We start from the raw sequence: 21,648 nt of genomic DNA on the forward strand, positions 1-21,648 counted from the left end.
TCATTTATGGCTGCATGCTCAAGGACCTCTCACTTTCTCAAAACACTTTTTATTGCCTGTTTGATACTGCCACTGATTGCCTGCTGACTCCTCACTCACTACTTCTAACCGGCCCCCGGCCGGTAGGGGCCGCAAGTGATCACACAGCTGAGTGCATCGCCGCCTCTCAGCTGCTACTCTGCGCCCAGAGACACAGTGGGGGAAAACAGTTTGCTTATTTTTATTGTTTTGGACGGTGTGTTTGGCTATCAGCTAACAGCTAACGGAAATACCAGCACACACACTACTGAATAGCTCTCAGCCGCTGCTCTGTGGCCAGAGACACAGTGGGAGGGAAACAGTTTGATCAGTGAAGGCTGAATAAACGCTTCAAGTCGCGGTTACACCCGTGAGACGGAGCTGAGGCGCACGCCTGCACAGAGCCGGTGTAGACATCTGCATAGATTACACTTGCAGTTTAGATGGGGGGTTAGCCAATTGTGAGTTGTATTCATTCAATCAAACATTACAGCCATAGTCATAGCAGAGACACCTGGCGGAGATCTGTACTCTACTGAGTGCACCTTTCTAGTCAAAGGCAGGTTTGGTAAGGATTTTAGAAACATTTTTATGCCTCCCTGCCGGCGACAGGGTTGTCTGTACGTTCTGTCCTGTCCGTCCTACTGGTCAATTCTCATGAACGCGATATCTCAGGAATGCCTGGTGGGAATTTCTTTAAATTTGGCACAAATGTCCACTTGGACTCAAGGATTCACTGATTAGATTTTGATGCTCAAAGGCCAATGTCACTGTGACCTCACATCCGTCCCATTCTCATGAACGCGATAACACAGGAATGCCTGGTGGGAATTTCTTCAAATTTGGTACAAATGTCCACTTGGACTCAAAGATGTGCTGATTCGATATTGGTGGTCAAAGTCCAAGGTCCGTGTGACCTCACAAAACACGTTTTTGACCATAACTCAAGAATTCATATGCTATTTTCAATTCATATTCATATGCAATTTCACACAAATGTCTAATAGGATGAAATGATAACATTTACAGACGTGGCTGTAAACTGCAACTTAACTGTTTGGTGTACTCATTCAAGCTCGAGGCAGTAATTGTAGTTTGTTATATTAGTTGAAATTCTAATCACATCCCCACAGCAACCAATAAATCAAATGCTATGACAAAAAAGAAAAAAATCCAGTACCTGTGGCTGTCACAGGACTGTAAGAAGCCCATCCAATCATTACATTCATCCAGAATGGTGCACTCATTGCCTGTCACCGGTGTATTCCACAAGCTGCTAGCTTGACAGCTGTGAGTACTAACTATAGCCATGTTCACCGTTCACGTTCATTATGAAAATTGTGGCTTTGGAGGGAGGCTTGAAGCGAATGACAGTTAGTGTTGCCAACTTGACGACTTTCTTGCTAGATTTAGTGACTTTTGGAGCTAGTTAGCAGCTAAGCGGAGCGAAAAGAGTTGGCAACACTGGACTCTCGGTTTTTCGGTTGGATTATTTTAAAAAATCTTGTATACTCTTGCTAATTTAAGATCACCTACCCTGCCTTTAAAACTGTGACACACATTCACATTCTGAGCCAATCAATATGGACAATCTTTTCCAATATAGTAAACAGCATAATTCTGTTTTGGCGGAATTGCTTGTGTATTATAAAGCTATCTCAAACTGTTTCCCAAACAACACTGCCTTTATGCACAATTCACAACAAATTAATTTCCTGTATGAAACAGCAGAAACTTGGACTGAAACTCCGCTGGTTCCTCCACTCTAAAAACTGTCAACTGTCACAGTAAACTTTTCCGTGAAGCTTTCAGAATAGCGGCAAATCACAACACTTAATTACCTGTCACATGATTTTGTGTCAGTGTTTTACGTTACACAAAAAGACAGCGGATTTGATTCTCTGTTGACTTGTTTCCAGGGCACCACATTCAAAAGAAAAAATATAGGAACAAATCGCAGACAGCTTGTCTGCAGAAGACGATCTCAACCTGTCTAGGTTCTCCAGCTGTCTTGTCTGACTATTTTGTGGTTGGTTGGAGGTTTGTAGTTGTACTGCATCCAGTCATGTTGTACTGTATCTCATATTGTGTGGTGTGTATCCTTTGAGACATACAGGTGGTTTGAGGCCATACAAATAAATTAGATTTGCTTTTGCACACAAATCAAAGAGCACACCTTCACCTCAGCAGCCAGTACAATATGTGAATTGGACACCAGAGTTATGAACCCAGACATAACCTAGAGCAACTGTCAACCTCTTCTCATAAAAACCAACCCTCCCATTACATTCATCATCTGTACAACAAAAAGCCGTGTGCTGTAACCCAAGACCCCAACACTCCGAGGTACTTTATATCTGTGCCAGTTCCATCATCCAAACGTTTCCTTCATTTTGGGGACTGTGCAGCAAAGTAAGCGTATAAGAGAAAGAGAGAGCGCCACTTAATTAGACGAAGGAGCTAATTAGGAGCGTGTGGTGGCTGTGTCAGATTCAGCAGCTGCCCTGAGGGTAAAGCGTGGCATACGGAGCTTTATTGACTCTCTGGCCACACACGACCTCAGACAAAATTACACAGCCACAAACACGTGTAGCCTTGCGCACACACACCCACATAGTTTCACACTGTAACGCACAGTCGCACGCATGTATTAAACACACAGAGATAAAGCCAGACAAGAGCCCAGGAGACAGCAGGATGTTGTTATGAATATGACCCTGTGACCTCTGCCAAATCAACTGCTCTCTGCAGATTGCCCCCGCGGCTACCTAACAGCTGATGGCGTCGGCTCTGACACAATTAGGAATGCACACACACTATCAAAGAGCTCCAGAAAAAAAGACTATAAGGTGGGGAGACACAGGAAGAGAGAGGAAGAAGGAAAAACATAAAAGAGAATTAGCGAGAAATGGGCAGAAAGAGAAGCAAAAGGGGGTGTGGAGAAGACGGAGGAAATGAGAGCGAGAGTTGAAATGACAATGGGAAGTCTCCTTCAGCGAGTCAGTATTCAGGCAGGCAGCCTCAGGGGGCAACAGTGTGGTATGAATACCAAGAGGCAGGATGAGTAGGTGAAATCCTTGACTGGATAACCTCACCAGCTCCTTCAGCCACCCTCCTGGCATGCAGGCAATCCCGAGAGAGAGAGACGGGGGGAGGAGGGGATGAAGGAGGGACGGCAGGAAGTTGAAAGACAACAAGGGCAGTGCAAGGTAAAAATGAATGAGATCCTCATCTGCGTGTTAAGAGGAAGAAGGGATATACAAATACCATAATAGGCAGCAATTCCTCGCTCTTCTATTTGTTGAGATGTACCCATAAAAACACAGGTCGTAAAGGATGCTTTGCCCTCTGCACCGCGTCTGCATTCTCTCCTGTCTTCTTATCATCTTAACGTGACGATAAACCTTTATAAAATGATTCCCCTGCCTCTAATAAAAATAAGTCAAACACAGCAGCAAATGTTTATGTGTGAGGAGCAAGGGCAACCTGTGGCTATAATTTATACCCATGTACTCACATTTGGTGCTCCTTCTACTCTGAAATTCCTTTATTGCAGCGGGGTGACTTTTAATACCTTGCGCCAGGGCATTTATTAATGTCAATACTTCCAGTTTGTTTGGTCGTTATGTCTTAGTTTTGGAGTCTTCTGTCTCTTCCAAGTGCATATTTCCTATTAAGCAGTAACCACCAGATGAGCCATGGCTGCTGTGTTTTCCCCAGCCAGAAGTCAGCTACCTGCTGCCTCTGTGTTCAGCGCCGGTGCTCTCTGTGCACTGGTTTGCCCGAGCACGTACTATATCTGCCCTGCTGCTGCTGACTGACAGCGCAGACAGCTGCTGACAAGCTTTGAAACACAAGCACACACACGCACACAAACACGCAGCTACTGACAGTATGCCTTGCACATACACACACTCACCGTCCAGAATGAAGAGAGAGCAGACCACCTATATGAGCTTGCTGTTTAAATAATAACCCGAGGCCATTTGGATGGACTGGGAGGTACTCGTGGTTTCATAAATTGCTCTCTCAAGTCAATTTATCATTGATAAGCTATGAATTACTAAATACGCTCAATATTTACGTACATAAGTTATTTATAACTGTGCTAACATCAGTGACACTGAGCCCTTACTTGCAGAGATGAATCAGAGGTGCTGTAACAGATGCACTTTTGACGCCCCTCCCACAATCTTGGAGGCTGTCCTGACCAACCTCAGCAGGCATCACTCTCACAACCCATCAACTATCAGATAACCCTTTGGGGCCAAGGGGCTGTATTTCTGGGGTACTGGTGTAGCCAGCGGATATCCAGGCCAAGACTTGCTTTTCCGTGCACTGCTCATTGTTTACAATCCGATTACCAACTTGAGATGCGAGACTGGAGTTGGAGTTGAAAGTCAACGTGTACGACCGGATTGATTCACAAGTAGCCAGTTTACAAGTTAATTTTAAACCAATAAAAAGCGAAATCATCATCAGACGATAGCTGATGGGTTCAGATATTGCATTTCGGCCAATGCGTTCCGCCTCTTTTGCTCTCCACACAGAGTTTTTACCGGTCAATACTACTCAAACTACAAACGGAAATCAGAACGCTTCCGATGCCAAAATCTTGTGCCGTTGCCTACAGATTTTACATGTGAATGCAGAATCTGGTTTTAGAGATTATGGTGCCTTCAAATGGGGTCCATATGAACGCCCCTCTCTTGTGGTAGTCACAACCTCGTAAGTTTCTGAAAGCTCCGAGTTCACGAGTTGTGACGTGTTTGTTGACGTTGTCAGAAAGGCGAAGGCCATAGAAGTTTATTTTTTGGTGCATAATAAGTTAATATATTGTAATTTTAGTCGTATGTTGTTTTTCTTCGTAATTTTATAATATGTCTGAGGAAAATGTTCATATTCCCAACGTCCTCATCTTTTTCCTCTGTCATTATGCCTTTTACTGCACCATGTTACCCACTTACTAGCTTGCTACATTGTTAGTCTCTGTTGCTTCTATGCCGACGGTAAAGTTAATATTGCCGTTGCTTACTCTAAATGCTGGCCCCTTTTTATCTTGCACGGCAGCTGGATTCGTGCGATATTACAAGATCCCCTATCACATGAAAATCCATCTTGTCAGGCTTCAAGTGATACGTTTGTGTCCGGCAAGCCAGGGAACGAACTAATCAGCGTCCTGTGAGGAGCTACTGGTGGCTACGGGAGAGGCGACTGTTCGTTCAACACAACATGGTGGCTGCTAATGAGCTTAGCGTAGATGCTACAATAGCATCAGTTATATCAGAACTGGAGAGCATTTCTTCATTGAAAGAAGAGCAAAGAATGAAACTGAAGGCTTTTCTCACTCTTCTCCAGACTGACTTCGGCAAGAGTTTGATTGACAGATGGTTCATCCAATCACCTGCCAAGTATTCTATGAAAGCGCCTGCCCTTTTCCAAACACTTTCCAATAACGGTTTCTCAGATGGTTCTGTGTAACAAACAACCTGGCGCATCAGGTTAAGCCCCTGTGCTCATCCTCTATCCTCGACCACTTGACCTGGAACACAACACTGGCACATTATCACCTTTATAAAGTATAATGGCGTGTTAGAGAAAAGTTGCTTACAACATTTACAGACCCAGCAGACAAGGAGCAATGTGAGCATTATAGTATAAATCCAATATTTACTTCTTTTAGCTCTGCTTTGGTCTCCACCAACCCCTGAGGGAAATATTTGGCTATTTAGCTGCTAAATGCTCCAGTATGTTCACCAGCTAGTTACAAACTTTGTCTGTCTGCTCTTTGGTGCTGGGCAGGTTAGTGTACAGTAGCTTTATCAGTGGAAATGTGGCTGATAAGAACACCGAAACAGTAAAGTTGCTGCAGCGAAATCAAAACGATTGTTCATCAACAACAACAGCTGTTGATTAAGTGTTTATTTTCTGTTGGTTCATCACTACAAGAGACAATTTTTACATTTTATACATAGTCATTTAATCCATTGTACTATAAAAGTATTGATTAGTGCAGCTGTAAAAACATGACATTATGGCAGACATCATGATAGTGTGCTTTGTTGTCAGAAGATGATTATTAAAGGGAGATTAATTAAGCCTGGGACTCAGTTTATAAGACCTAAAAATGTTTGTAAAAAAAAAAAGGAAAATATCCTGACACATTTTGGAAACAAGCACACAGATTTTAATACATTTTATGCATTTCCCATTTAGCCTATCTGAATGTCTGTGTGCTCATTAGTGTGTCTCTTGCAGCATCACCATGGATAATTTCCCCTCCAACTCCTGAAAACATAACTTATTCTCTAAATGCTAAAACACGCATATTACTGTTGTGTTTCCTGTCTCTTCCTACCTTTCTCTCTGTCTCTATCTCTTCTTCTCCTTCACTTCTCCACCATCTGTTAGCATGGCCGTCCCGCGTCTCTGCAGCTCTCTTCATTTTAATAATAGCACCTTGGTGGGAGCTTAAGATGTGGGCACGCGGGGCAAGCATTTAACAAAACGCTGGTTCAGCATGCGCCACACTGGACCAGCAAACAGGAGGACTCATGTCAGCACATACTGCTTTTTACCCCAATAACGCCAGTGCAAACAAGAGGCAGCTCGGCAGTGAAGCTCATTTTACAACAATACTCCACGTCTGAGATGGCCATCGGGTGTTTCATCACTCCGCTGTTCTATTTTGAGGCAGCTATCAACTCTACAGACAGACAGACATTAAGACTGGCAGGCTGATTTGAATCATGCAAAAACTGACAATGAATCTCACTCTCCTCTCCTGCACCACTCCTATTTTACAGGCTAATATGCAAGTGATTGCAGGCGCATTAATGAATTTTCATCTCTGCTCAAGTCTAAATGGGGATTCGTTTATCATAACAAATGCCCAGCACAATAATTTCACCCTCTTGCTGCAAATTTAATTTTGGAGGGCCTCAGAAATGTATTACTGCAGCGTTTTGGCATGCGTGATGTCCCTTAGGAGTGTCTAATTGAGTATTTTTTTGCATAAAAGCGATTTGGGCTTGTTCAGGTGGGCTCCGTGGTGCTGCCTGTAGACAGAAACGGAAGATAATTAACTTCTACTCTCATAACAACACTTGGACAGTTGGTTGTTTGATCACCTCCACTATTTAACTGTGTTGCTGGCCCCGACATCCACCTCCATTTCATAGTCATTAACAGATGGTGGACTTGCATCCGTGTGTAAATGGCTATTATTCCCTTGCTAGTGTTCGTGCAGCCACCAGGCTATAGGCTGAACATGCACATAATAAATATGAGCATGCAATAAGCGCACACAATCACCGGTAATTGGTTTCATTTAGAGGACAATAGCTGTTGGTGCTGAAAATGAAACATTAGGACTTAGCCCCTATATTCCCATTGGTCTGCTTGCTGCCAGCCCTATTTTAGCCACTTTATCTCCTCTTCCACTGGTTACCAATCCAAACATAACAGCCCATTGCTTCTGCGGCACAGCTAGCCTTTCCATCCAAGCCAAAGCTATTAATCTCTTTCCCTTTTTTTTACTCCGAGCCGGGGCACTGTGCGCTCCCAGTCATACAGGAAGTCAACTATAGGTCACGGAAATGAATTTCGCTTTAATGTAGCTGTAGTGGTTGACTTGATTATTTGACCTTTCTCTCTCTACTGCATTTGACCTTGTGGAAAGCACAAAAGGTGACTCTGTTCATTACTCTGACCTCTAATAGTTCTTTATGACTGGACTTAATACTGTAAGAGCATACTATATATACCAATTAACAGGAAACAGTTAGAAAATAGACCGTTATTTTTATTTTTTCAGTGCCAGAATCCAGGAAACAAAACCTCTTATCTGTGATGTTGTATCAATATACAGCCCCGTGCCACTCTGTTGACAGTTCATGGGAGACTGAGTTTGTGCTTTCATACAATGTTGATCTGAATGTTTACACGCAAATGAGATTCATATAATTATATTGTTATCAGTTTAGGACAGGAAAATCTCGGCTTATCACATCAAAATGCCTTTATTTACTGTCCCAGTCACCTTTTCATCTTTTTCCAAATTACACAGGCGGCAATAAATGTTGTTTAAAAACAGACCAAACTGGGCCTGAGGGCAAAAGAATCAACGCTGAAATTCAGCATTTCTTTTTAATTAATCTTGGCACTCACTTTGTGGGGGTGATGTTAGAGACTTAGATGTTTTTTTCACATGCTAATTATTTAATCTTCACCTTTACAAGTAAGTGTTTAACCTCTCGTTCAGCAAAAGCCCGTGTTGTCTTGGCTGGTGTGAATTTAACATGGGATCAAAGTGGTCACGGTCTGTGCAGGCAGGCTTTAATGATCTTAACCCTGTACTATGTGTGTGTGTGTGTGTGTGTGTGTGTGCGTGTGTGTTTGTGTGTTTCAGGGACGTCGGCCAGGCTACTTCTCCTTTCTGGATCCCTTCTCCCCGGGTGTCTGGCTCTTCATGCTTCTGGCCTATTTGGCTGTCAGCTGCGTCCTCTTTCTGGTGGCCAGGTAAGAGCTCCCCAGTAGAAGACACTCTACAGATGAGAGAGGAAAGAAATGAGACAAACAAAGGGGGGTAGAGCACAGAGAGTAAACCCACTAAAAGGTTTGTTTGGGGGTTATACAGAGGAGGAAACAGGTGTCTGTTCTCTCGCCTTTCTTCAGTCTCTATCTATCTAGTCTATCTTCCACGTCACGCTGAAAGAGATGTTCTCCTCCCAGTGGTGGGTCTCCAGCGTCATACTGGCACCTGCTGGTCAGGGAGGGAACTGGCACAGCTGCTGCTGCAAATTATTATTGCTTATACAACAGAAACATTATTAAATTACACCGTATCTTAAGAAGAAACCTGATCAAAAATGCTAATTTATGTCTTATGTAACACCTTCTGGAATCAAATTATAGGTAGATGTATAGATGACTGTGTGAAGAGAGTTCATTGGGTGGCATACTGAAATTAAATTGAGTAATGTGATTTAATCATGACAGTATGGATAATATACACTTTTGTTTTTTGCTGAGGTTTGCTAAGAGCAACATTTCCTCTACAATCATACAGGACATTAAATGTTCATTAAAGAATAGGTTTACGTTTGTTCAGCTCTGAAACAATGTTCACATGCTGAAATGTATGTAAATTTATATAGTTGTCAGTGACTGTCATTTTAATTCAATTTCATCCAAGTCAGATAGAATAAATAGAATAAATAAAAAATAAAATAATAGCGGCAGAGTATGACCATATAAACACAAATACACAGGGAGAGTAAAGTGCAGAGTGACCAGACATCTCTACCATCATAACACAATTGTCAATTGTCATAGTCTACATAGACATCATAGTGGACCTCGTCATCATCATCAGCGTCATCATCAACAACACGAACCACATCATCACCAGCGACACTACACACTTTGCTAAGTGAGTAGCATTGAGCCCCACTTCCTCCTCCCCTGGCCTGGATTCAGAATTGAAATGGCGGTAGGGATGAAGGAGTTTTTTCGCTGTTGCTCTTAACAGGGAGGAATCTGAACCTGGAGCCAGAAGGCTTAATCTAAAATTCAGAGTGTAGGGGGGTGGGCGCTGTCAGATACGATGACTTAAGCCTTCCTCCGTACCTGTCTACTAAACAGGTCAGAGAGCATGCTCTTGCTGCTCACTTTCATTATCATGGATAGAGTATTCTTGGATTAATCGCCACTAAGAAATCTCTTTCTAATGCAATTCAAATCCAAAGTCCTCTTTATGTGCAAAAACACATTCCACTTGAGAAGCTAATATTCAGCAGTCTGAATTAGACAAATCAAGTAGGTATCTACCAAAGTTACAGTCTTTATAGTATGAAATTCCTCCACCACAGCCCAGCAAGTAAACACAATCTGGGGAAACATAATGAGGAATTTCTTTTCATTCGTTTTTAAAAAAAAAAGTATTTTCCTTTACAAGCCTTAAGTCTTTCCTTTTTCTTTGTAAGTTTTTTTGTTAATTGTGGCGGATCAGAAGGAAATGATGCCCTAGTTTTAAGACAGAAACTGTGGCAAACAACAGAGTTGTCACGTAACTTTATCTTCATGCAGCACCATCTGAACATACCAATTACATTGCCTTCACTCCCACTGTTTAAGCAGGCAGCACATGGGGAATGAAAAGCAGGTTGGTTCTCTCTAGAGAGCCAAGGTGACTTTGTGCTCAGTTGACTGTTAGAGTTGTTTCGCTTCGTGTCTGTCTCTGCCTTTCTTTCTCCATTTCGCTCTCTCAAGTTTTGCTCTCGTTAGAATACTTAATCCGACTTTCATTCCCGCTCTTGTTGGCTGTGTTCCTCCTCTGACTCTCCCTGTTGTCTAACCCCATTGTCTCCTTTACCCCAGATTGACACCTTATGAGTGGTACAACCCCCACCCTTGTCTAAAAGGTCGCTGTAACCTGCTGATCAACCAGTACTCACTTGGCAACAGTTTCTGGTTCCCTGTCGGAGGCTTCATGCAGCAAGGATCCACCATTGCTCCGAGAGCTCTGTCCACGCGTTGTGTCAGCGGAGTGTGGTTAGTAATGTTTTCAGCTTTCAAACCCACTCAGGTATACACCCATTCAACTCTGTTCTGTTTTAATTTTGTGCATATCGCTCCATCATGTAATGCATTTCATCTTTGACGTGATCTTGAAGCTTCATTCCAGATTTCCTGGACATCAGGGTTCAAGATGAGATGAGTGATGGCGTTTGTGCACGTGCATACGTGAGACATTGTCTGTGTGTGTCTGCAGTTGCAGCTAAAACATCACCTCCTTTCATCCAAACCGAGCATTATCACCTTTATCCATTCACACTCACGCATTCATGCATCCCACCCCGTCATCCACTGAAAATCCTGCAGGGTCTTCTCCTCTCAGGTGCGCAGTTATTTTAATCCTCCCACACTTTCACTCAGACAATCTATCTTCATACACCAGCCGTCCCCATTTACATACTTTTATAGGTGAATTCATGTTCTTGTCCCGTGCCTTTCCTCCACAGGTGGGCCTTCACATTAATCATCATCTCATCCTACACTGCCAACCTGGCTGCCTTCCTAACGGTCCAGAGGATGGAGGTGCCGATAGAGTCCGTAGACGACCTGGCAGATCAGACGGCGATAGAGTACGGCACCATGCACGGAGGATCCACAATGACGTTCTTCCAGGTCAGAGGTCACACACGTCATTGCGTATGACGTTATTCACAGCCACACATATACACACAGACTCACTCAAGAGCCTGCAGTGATCAGTGCGCCATCAGTGATGTTATCCTCCTCATCACCCTCCTGTCCTTCCTGTCTTCCTCCTCCGACCAAAGGTTTTATCTGTTTCCTGTCTGTTCCTTGCCACGACCATTCAATATCCTTATCCTCAGGGAGATGGGGCACAGTCCAGGTCCCTGAGAGAGGGACACTGTATCCTCTTTCATCCTCTCAGGACTTGACCTCAGAGAGAGAGAAAATGAAGGAGAGAGAGTGTGGGAAACGGAGAAAGAGTGTGTTACAGGCAGGAGAGTGAAGGATGATGTAGAAGGAAGGAAAGAGATACATTAGCCTTGTCTTTCTTTGTGCTTTCACGTCCACTGGACCTTGAATAACTCGAGGAAGACAGGCCAAGAAAAAGTAGAGGACAGGTGGAGAAGTTACGGGAAGAATCTGTTTGAAACTTTGAAGTTATTCCAAAAAACTGTCACATTTAACTGTAGCAAACCTTTTGGAGAATTTGAATAAATCCATCAGTCAAGAAAATGAAAAAGAATGACAGAATAAAACCAATCTCCACCTCTGCAAAAACTGAGAAATTATGCGTCTTCAGCTGATAGACTGAATGTGTCTGTTTGTGCTGATTGTGTCCCGCCGCTCTGCAGAACTCTCGCTACCAGACCTACCAGCGTATGTGGAACTTCATGCACTCGAAGCAGCCCAGCGTGTTTGTGAAGAGCACGGAGGAGGGCATCGCTCGCGTCCTAAACTCCAACTACGCCTACTTGTTAGAGAGCACCATGAACGAGTACTACCGCCAGAGGAACTGCAACCTGACTCAGATTGGAGGACTGCTCGACACCAAGGGCTACGGCATCGGCATGCCGCTGGGTGAGTTGAAAATTAGAGGGGGGGGGGGGAGAGAAGAATTAAGGGAAGAGAAAGGGAGAACTTAACAGTGAACTCACACAGGTAGGAGACCTGCTGGATATCAGCGGCTAAGACAGAAGACTTGGAGAAGTAGAGGGGAAAGGAAGTTCAGTGTAAAATGAAGGCAGCGGAGGACAAAAGTTGATGTTTTGGTTGGATACACTGAAGCTAAGAAGGGGTAATGAAGAGCAGAGGCATTAGTTGGAGGATACACCATAAATGTCACATTGGAGGCCCATTAGCTGCTATCATGGGGAACAATTGTGCAAAAAGTGAGAAACTAAAAGAGACTTACTGCTAGGTTTTAATAGAGCAACTGTTTCCATGCTGTGATGGGAGAAGTGACGACGAGAGAAAGGGAATTTGAAATATTGTTCCTGTTGAATGTGGAACTGTTGCTGCGCGGCTCGCTAGAGTATAAACACAGGGTTTACCTACACTTTGATCTCACCTTGAGTCAATCTCCAGACGGTGGAAAACACACCTTAAAGTAAACAAGATTAGTTTCAATTCCTTTGATCTGTAGAAGGTAGATAAACCCACTCTTTAGTGGCTGACGCTCCATACCGCATACTGTGATGTGACCTGTAGAACACTTCAAAATCCTAGTAAGCCCCTTTAATCTTTCATTTGAAATCGTATTTTTTGTTGAAACAAAGTCTTCTAATGGAGTGACATCATTTCACATTCACCATGGCAAATCAGAAGAAGAAGAAGTCATGAAAATGCACTTTGATTTAACAAAGTGAATGTCGATTTTTTTTGTCTGAAGTTTCCGTTTTAAGTTGGAGTACCGTTTTAGGTGCTTTTTCTCAGTGTGCAGGTTTGAGCTTTCGCCCGTCTCTTCCCTGCAGGGTCAGTGTACCGGGATGAGTTTGACCTGGCCATCCTCAAAATGCAGGAGGACAATCGTTTGGAGATCCTCAAGAGGAAGTGGTGGGATGGGGGCAAGTGTCCAAAGGAGGAGGACCACCGTGCCAAAGGTTCGTCTCTGGTTAATCCTCATCTGCTTGTTCTTGAGCTCCACTCCAGTTTGTAACAGCGTGTGTTTGGAACATAGACTGTGTATAATGGTGCCTTCAAATAGGGTCGTGTTTACCGTGTTCACGAGAAGAGTCCATATGAACGCCCCCCTCTTGTGGTGTTCACAACCTTGCAAGTAGAGGTTTCTGAAAGCTCAGAGTTCACGACTTGTGACGTGTTTGTTGACGTTGTCAGAAATGGACATGGAAGTTAATTTTTTGGTGCAATTTTAGTCTTATATTGTTTTTCTACTTAATTTTAGAATATGTCTGAGGAAAATGTTGATATTCCCAACGGTCTCATCTATATCCTCTGTTATTATGTTTTTGCATTTCCTGCACAATGTTACCCGCTTGCTAGCTTTCTAAATTGTTAGCTTCAGTGGCTTCTACACGCCAACAGTAAAGTTAATATTGCCATTGCTTAGCAGCGGTGTTCTCACGAACAACTTGAACGCCAAGCATATTGTGTACACAACTTCCCATGTTGTAAACACGAGCTCACGAGTTTCATTTGAAGGCACCATGAGAAGTGGACGTAGTCACCGTGACGTCACCCATTGGTTTGTGGACTGACGTTTTGAAGCCTTGAGTTTGACATTTTGAACGTCGCCATATTAGTTTTTGGCCATCGCCATGTCGTTTTTTTGCAACCAGAACTGATAAAAGAGGGTGGAGCTAAATACAACCGAACGCTGAATAAGATGTTTTTTTAGGCGACCAAAAAGGTTATAATTAACTTTAATGAACTGAAAACACACTGTGAAAGGGTTAAAGTTCTAAGATGAAAACACAGACAACTCCCAGACCGGACAACGCCGTGGTAGCGACCTGTCAATCACAAGGTAGCCACGCCCTAAAGCATACCCTGCTTTATGGTCTATTTGACTGTAAATGGGACCATAATTTACTCAATGAACATCATGCTGTATTGGAGAAGACTTGAAACTAGCGATTGAGACCATAAACTTTGTGTTTACAATGTTTACTGAGGTAATAAATCAAGTGAGAAGTAGGGTCATTTTCTCATAGACTTCTATACAATCAGCCTTGTTTTTGCAACCAGAGGAGTCGCCCCCTGCTGGCTATTAGAAAGAATGAAAGTTTTAGGCACTTCCCCATTGGCTTCACTTCTCAGACCCGGAGGTAGCTCACTGTTTTGGAACATTTCAATTTCCTTGCCTCCTTTTCCCCATCATCTCTCACTTCTCCTGCCATATCCTGTTGCTCCCAGGTCTGGGCATGGAGAACATCGGCGGTATCTTCGTGGTGCTGGTGTGCGGCCTGCTGGTGGCTATCTTCATGGCAGTGCTGGAGTTTGTCTGGATGTTAAGACAGGCACCAGGAAATGAGGTGAGAGAGGGCTATCTAACCTGCATCTGCTTTGTCTCCCTCTCCCCTCCCTGGCACCCTCCCCCTCGCGGAGCTGCCAGGCTTTCCCACAGTGCACAGCTCTGACAGGAAGTGTAGCAGGCCTCTCCGTCTTCCTCTGGGTTCCGCTCGACACCCAGCCTTCGTCCGACCAGCCTATGTAACATCAGCACAAAACCAAAGATATACCTCACTTATACCTCACTCAGAGTACACGCATATATAGATTATTTTCTATTTATAGCAGTAGAAGATTCATAAATATATATTTCATATAATATCGTACATAATATAGAATATTGAATGTAGCTCAACCTTATTGGAGGTGAATAAATGATTACAGGGTGCTGCCAATGAGAATTTACTCATAAATTGTGATTGTTTTCTTTTAGCCTTAATCCAATCATCTTTTTACTTAAAAGATGCTTGGCATTGTGTGCACATCTTTGCTCAAAATCCAATTATCATAGACCAGAAGTCTTACATTCTATCTGAGGATGAATGATGGACAGTCATGTACTAGTTGTGGCCGTCAACCAGATGTGGACAGTAGAGGAGAGGATCGGTTTTTAAATGAAAGATTTCTACTTAACATAGATTTAGAAAAATATGCAACTATAAGTACTTTTCACTGTGAAAAGTCACACAGATAGTGTGTGATTATTATAATCCTTAAAAACAATATCAATTATAAATCAAAACTACGTATATAATCATATACATTTTATGTGGGGTGAGGTCTGTTTGGAAAGGCATTTTCATTGGGACAAAGTTTAAATTTCTGTTAGTGAAGGAGCTCTGCTGCGCTATTCTTGAGGCGGTGACGGTAGAGAGAGATGTGCATGCCGTGTTATAATTACTTCTGCTGTGATTCCTTTAAAATATACTTGATAATTGTCTTTTCAAATGGACTCCACACTGTGATTGTAATTCAATAAACATTCGGAATGTGAAAGTCAAAAAACTCATGTGATTTCTTCTTTTTGAGCAGCGAAGATTGATTTCACTCTAACTTGTAAACCCTGTGTGTGTGTGTGTGTGTTTGTTTGTGTGTGTGTGGGGGGTTTATACCTGTGTACATCCGTATAGTTGTCATTGTGCTCATGTGCGGCATGTGTGGATTGATAATTAGCCTCTCCTGTTTGCAGTATAATGTCTGTCATTGTCATTATTTGAGTTTACATACTATAGATACCCAGTGGAGCACTCCATCATCAGTCCAGAAGATAAAATGTGTATGTTACATGTCTGTATGTGTCTGAAAAGTAAGTTTAAAATGCCATGTGTACTATACAGTCTGTGTTATTGTTTTTACTGATTGTCTCTCTGTTGTTCCCGCTATACACTGATTATAAAGATGAAATATGTTATGTGTCTCATCAGTTTGATCAAGTCAGTCAGTCAGTGAGTTGTCTGGCCTCTCTCCCTTTCTCTCCCTCTCTTATCCCCCTCTCCCCTATCTTTTTCTCTCCGTTTGTGTGCTTGCAGCAGTCAGTGTGTGAGGAGATGCTGCGGGAGCTCCACGGGATTGTCCTGTGTCGCGACAGCCTGCAGGTGAGGCGCCGGCGGACGGCTTCGATGCTGCGGCCGCGACCCTTACCCCTGGAGGAGCGTCGGGCGCGAGCCGCCGCCGTCAGCCTCAGCAACGGCAAGCTGTGCGGGGGCACCGGACTGCCTGAACCCCTCTCCCACAGACTGGCGCAGGAGGCGGCCCTGGTCGCGAGGGGGTGCAGCCACATCCGCATTTGCCCCGAGTGCCGGCGCTTCCAGGGACTGAGGATGCGTCCCGCGGGGGCCACCGGGGCCCTCCCTTCTCCCACGCACAGTGAGGAGAGCATAGAGTGGGACAAGACCACAAATAGCAGTGAACCTGAATAACGCCCCGCGACTCCAACAGGACTGACTTTCCCAGCAGCCACCTCTCTACTTTCCAGGGATCAAAGATCACATGGTATTTTCATTCAGCCATTCGGAGCTTGATCTTACAGGGCAGCACAGCGATGTGAACCTTGTTTTGCCCTCGAGGCAAAAGCCAGTAGTCAGTTTTGGAGTCTCCTTGGGTGAATTTTTTTCCTTGGCCACAGGAGAAACTGATGAGTCTGTCTCGGTGTGGTCTGTCCCTGTTGGCTCTCTGTACTATGTCAAACAGGACGGACAAAAACAGCTACGGGGCATTTGTACTATGCAGTATTTTCAGTCATTTATCATTGTGCTGTTTCTTTTTTTCCCCCTTTTTAAATTATTTCTGTCCTCTGTTGGATTATCAGTACTGAATATTGTTATTCTATTGTTCTTAAAAAAACAAACTTTAAACAAGTTCCTTTTTTTTATCTGACAATTTACTGTATGAACGTATATTGCCTCTGAAGCTGCAAAGATGAACAGACTAATGCAAGGTCATCTTCAAATCCTTTTATTTTGAAAGTGCCAAAAACCATGAGTGTTATCTTGTGGCTGAAGAAAGCACCACAGCCTTGAGAAGACAACAAACTCAACTGAACCTAGAAAACAAACAAACAGACACACGGACTTCTTTTATAGTAGTGATATTCTATTAAAAAATGTTTTAACTGTTGGTATCTCTGAAAGACAGCGATGCATGTCCAGAGGTGTTGGCAGGTGCTCATTGAATGATAAAGTGGTGGCTGAGTAGCTGAAAGAATGATTTCTGGTTATGAATACCTTGGCATTACGTTCTCCTCCATCTGTCCTACATCTTTGACACCATGACACGTTTATTGTCTCATCACCTGTCCGTTTTATGATCTCTCACTTAAAAATGTACACGCGTTGTCTCCTGTGCCGTCTGTAAGAGATTAGAGGAAGAATGATTCAGGTTTCATAAGGACAAGCCAGACTGTGAATGATATTATCTTTTATTCCACAGCTATGTTGAATACTCGATTCTGATTGGTCAATAACGGCGTTCTACGGTCTGTTATTTCTTTATAGCAGACCGTTGCTATGGGCGCAGTTCTGATATCGGAGTCTGGTGTACCATTTTTGTGTCAAATGATTGATTTCATAAGTAAGTAGCCGTGTAATAAGCAGGATAATGTACAGCTACCGGGTCGTTGTTTTGAAATAAACCCCTTCAGGGCGCTGCAAGACCCCTCCGCCCGCATTGCCCTGTCAGGGTTTATTTCACAACAATGACCTGCTCACTGTTCATTATCCCTTCCATATCAGAACCAAATGAAAACATAAAGTCCCTGGAAAATGAAAGTGTTTTATATCTGAAGTTGTTTTGAATTCTTTTAAAATGTCAAAGCAGTTAAACTTTTACTGAATGTGATGTTTTACACACTGCTTCGAGGAGTATTTCAGTTCGTATCAGCCAAGATGAGTTGTCTTTATTTGCTTTATATCAACCATTCCTCCAGAAGTGAAACAATGAGAACAAACCACCAGCAACGGGATTCTTAGGTTACTTCCTTCATAGACTGTGACACACGACTAAGTGTTATCCCATTGAACCGACAGGTCTGAAGGTGAATCTGTATGATAGTCTGACTGTTGCTCAGAAGGAATCAACGGTCTACACTGCTTCTTGCTCATGTCTGATGTGTCCGTCATTTTAAATCTCTGTCAGTCACCCTCCCTCAGAACTAGGCCACCAACTCGAAGGTAGCACTGCAGTATCTCTCTTGTACTTTTATTAGCCACGTTCACTTTCTATCTCCATCATTTTCCACCTGCAGATTCTCACGGTTAGAAATCCTCTGCATTATGCTCTTTTAAAGTAGCAACCTGGGAAAGGAGTGAATGTTAAATTGAGGTGTCAGACCTATTGATCATTCGCCGTGGTTTGTTTTGTTTTTCCGCGTTATTGTCAATAGGTCAAACCTCATTGTTGTGACACGCCAAAAAATCAAAACAGATCACAGCACCTATACGCACAAATCAAAACCTCCGATCCAATCTCCTTGCGACCCATTAAGAAGGCAACACACATCTTGCCAAGGTCCTGAATGGTCCAGCAACTCATACAAAGTTATTTCAAACAAACAAAAGAAAAAAACATCCTGAGATAGTATATTGTCACATAAAGAGTACAACCCCCGAAACATAAACTAGAACAATTCAGCATCCCCTCCACATGCAGATAAAACTCCAAGTCCTCATTACATATGAAAGAAAAGGGCCCCAAAAGCCTTTAAAAAATGAGCCCACAGTTTGGCCTCTAGAGCTTCTCTAATGGTAACAAATTGTGATAATTAATGGAGAAATAACTTAAATATTGGAGAAGCATTTTCATTCTTAGAAAACAAAATACATTTCTTTGAATAGTACTTAATCATAATTAGTATCGCATTTGAGATGATTAAATTAAATTCAGTCCCATGGCGTCAAATACCGATGCTATGTAACCCATCGGTAAGTAAAGTAACTTCCGTACTTAAGTTACAGCATTTCCGGTGTTATTTTGACCCGAACTGCAATCTTTTCCTAAACCTAACTAAGTAGTTTTATTTTGAAAAGACTGGACTGGAAATTGACAAATTCGTGTCTATGTACACAAATCAAATAGATTCAATCTCGAGACTATTTCACAAACTGCTGCGAGACTGTGTTGAACAAACACAGGACTTTAATCCTGGAGAGCGTTGTTTGTCTTTGTGTTCACGTTATGTTTCACTTTTACTTCACAAACATAGTAATTTTAAGCCAAACTATGATGTTTCCTAAACCTAACTAAGCGATTTTCTTGCCTAAACCTAAGCAAGTGTTTTGTTTGAATTCACAACGTTAACCACACGTGGTCTGCGACCGTAGTGGAGGGTCACAGTTAGACGCTACCCAACGCGTTAGAAAGTGACGCCAAGGGGTCCTGGCCAAGCGTCAGTATGTGACGAGTTGAGATGAGAACATGTTGAATGTGTTTATGTAAAATCATGATGAGAACATATAGTTTGGATCTCAGACACACACGTGAGTGATCACACCGTCACCTTGTTGTTGAATCATCCTGTCATTTGTTTTACCATTTCACAAGCACAGATATGAGTTCACCCAAACTGCCTAAATTCTACTTTTCAAGCAGCTGTTATTGCATTAACGGCCGTGATTGTTATGCTGTCTCAGAACATGTGGAACTGTGGTGAATCACTCGCTGACAGACCTGGAGGGAACTGCAGCACAATCGTACTAATGCAGAGTTTTTAGGTGAATTGATGGTTCTGAACAATCGGCTGACTGGAATCACAAATGAGAGGAATTTCAATTTAAGGGTTTTTTTCCCCACACTTCTTCAATGTCAGTCGAATCAGTTGCGGAAAAGTGTTTCAGATGGCATTTCCATTCAGGTCTGCAGTGTGTCTGAACTCCCACAAGAACACATCGGTGTTTGAAACAGCATTGAATCTGCTTGATTTGGCACCGAATAGAAGTGAGTGGGAGTCACAGAGGCATTATGTCATCATCTGCTGAAGCGCCAATAGTGCCAATGCACCTAATCCTCAAGTAATGAACTATTAATGTCCCACAGCCGGTGTGTAAATACAGTATGATTAACAGGGTTCCCCAGTAAGGGTCCAAAGTGTTGTTTTTTATTACAGGAGTAACAAGTTGATTATGTTAATAGAAAGGAGATGTGTATTATGTTTATATGGACACATATGCCATTTAGACACAGACACAGATTGTGAGCATAATGGTGGGGGAAAAAAACAGTCGATGTTAACTTTCTATATTTCTTTATATAACAACTTGTCAAAGGCAAATTGCCAAGCAAATAGCAAAGAAAAAAAAAGACCCACATTTCATTACCAGTTTTATAAACGAAGTTTCTATCCATTTACTGAATGTCACAAAGAAACTCATGAGAGTTAGGAGGCTCTCCCTGCACCCGATGCTAACTTCTTAAACACTAAAAACATTTACACGGGTGCTAAATCAAGCGTAGTTGGAATGAGATTGCCAATTACCTTGAAGGCAAGGAGAGCAGTGGAGTAAGAATTAAAACAAATCCCACTGAAACACTGGGCGACCTTAGCTGGGAGACCGCTGAGAGAGAGATGGCAGGGTTTGGCTGCTATATTTTATATGCTTTATTTTCTTATGTTGACATTTTTATTCCATTATAAATACATTTCTTAAAACAACCTCCGCTCTGTGGGGTTTTTGTCTCTTCTTTACTCTGATGTATTTGACCTTCTGAGCTGTTTAGATCTGTCATGCTAAATAGCTTCTGAGTGCACTTTTCTAGTTTTATTATTCAACCGGAAGAAACATTCAGACAGTGCACTTGGTTTGTTGTGACATAATGCACATTGAGGGAAGCAGTATGAGGTTGTATGGGTTTCTAGCTGAGTACACATGACGATTGTTGAGTGAACCAGAATAAGGAGCTCACGCATCTACCTTTCGTTTATCTCCCATAACTGAATTAACGTCTGCACACTTGTGAATTTGTTCAACAGCTGAGAATGTGTGTGGGTGGGAAGGCAAACGGAGTCTAATGAGTTTAACAACTCACTCGTGCTACATCTGCTCACCTGTAGTTCATCTAGCACTGGGATTTTCAGTGGATATTTATCTCTGCCCAGGATAGTGAGTGAACACACACCACAACCTGCATCTGATTTACAGTTTAAAGGTGCTCAGCCACTAGATGTCGCATTATCCCTCCCCCATTCCAGTGCATTCACTTCACAACAAGTCGTTGCCAGACACTTATCGTCAATCTCAGCCATTTATCTGTTTTTATCCACACTGACGACCCAGAGATATCACGTGAGACCAACGTCGTTTTACTATTGACTCACAAGCCTTAGTAGAAGTGGGAACCAAACGTCAGATATCTTCCACAGAGAGAGAAAAAACATTAATTTTGGACCCGCCAAATTTTTTTAAATGATTTATTCACAATTTTTTTCAGGAAAAGCCATACTTTTATTCTCAGCTTTCTAAGGTATGAGGGGTGAAAGTAACAAAAAATGAATTGATGAAAATGGAAGCGATGAAAATGGATGTGAATTGAAAAATGGAGTGATAAATTATCAAGTGATTAGATTTATTTAAAGCCGATTTGATTAAAGCAGTTGTGATATGATGAAAAACAGAGCCATGTTTCATC

At 42.6% G+C, this 21,648-nt stretch overlaps 1 protein-coding gene across 5 annotated transcripts in view; it reads left to right on the forward strand.

Moving 5' to 3' along the window:
* Positions 1–17,909, forward strand: part of grik4 (glutamate receptor, ionotropic, kainate 4) — a 334,598-nt gene extending 316,689 nt beyond the window's left edge. For 3 of the 5 annotated variants that reach the window (XM_037775506.1, XM_037775507.1, XM_037775508.1), the window contains exons 15-21: positions 8,429–8,538; positions 10,399–10,572; positions 11,043–11,208; positions 11,913–12,138; positions 13,032–13,160; positions 14,434–14,552; positions 16,059–17,909. In XM_037775506.1, coding sequence (XP_037631434.1) covers positions 8,429–8,538; positions 10,399–10,572; positions 11,043–11,208; positions 11,913–12,138; positions 13,032–13,160; positions 14,434–14,552; positions 16,059–16,448 — 1,314 coding nt within the window. In that variant the 3' untranslated portion in view covers positions 16,449–17,909. Of the gene's footprint in view, positions 1–8,428; positions 8,539–10,398; positions 10,573–11,042; positions 11,209–11,912; positions 12,139–13,031; positions 13,161–14,433; positions 15,528–16,058 lie in introns of those variants that run through there. The other 2 variants (XM_037775509.1, XM_037775510.1) reach the window with 2 other exon arrangements.
* The last annotated feature ends 3,739 nt before the right edge of the window (positions 17,910–21,648 follow it).

This window comes from Sebastes umbrosus, chromosome 7 (genome assembly GCF_015220745.1).
Source record: "Sebastes umbrosus isolate fSebUmb1 chromosome 7, fSebUmb1.pri, whole genome shotgun sequence".
Taxonomy (NCBI): Eukaryota; Metazoa; Chordata; class Actinopteri; order Perciformes; family Sebastidae; genus Sebastes; species Sebastes umbrosus.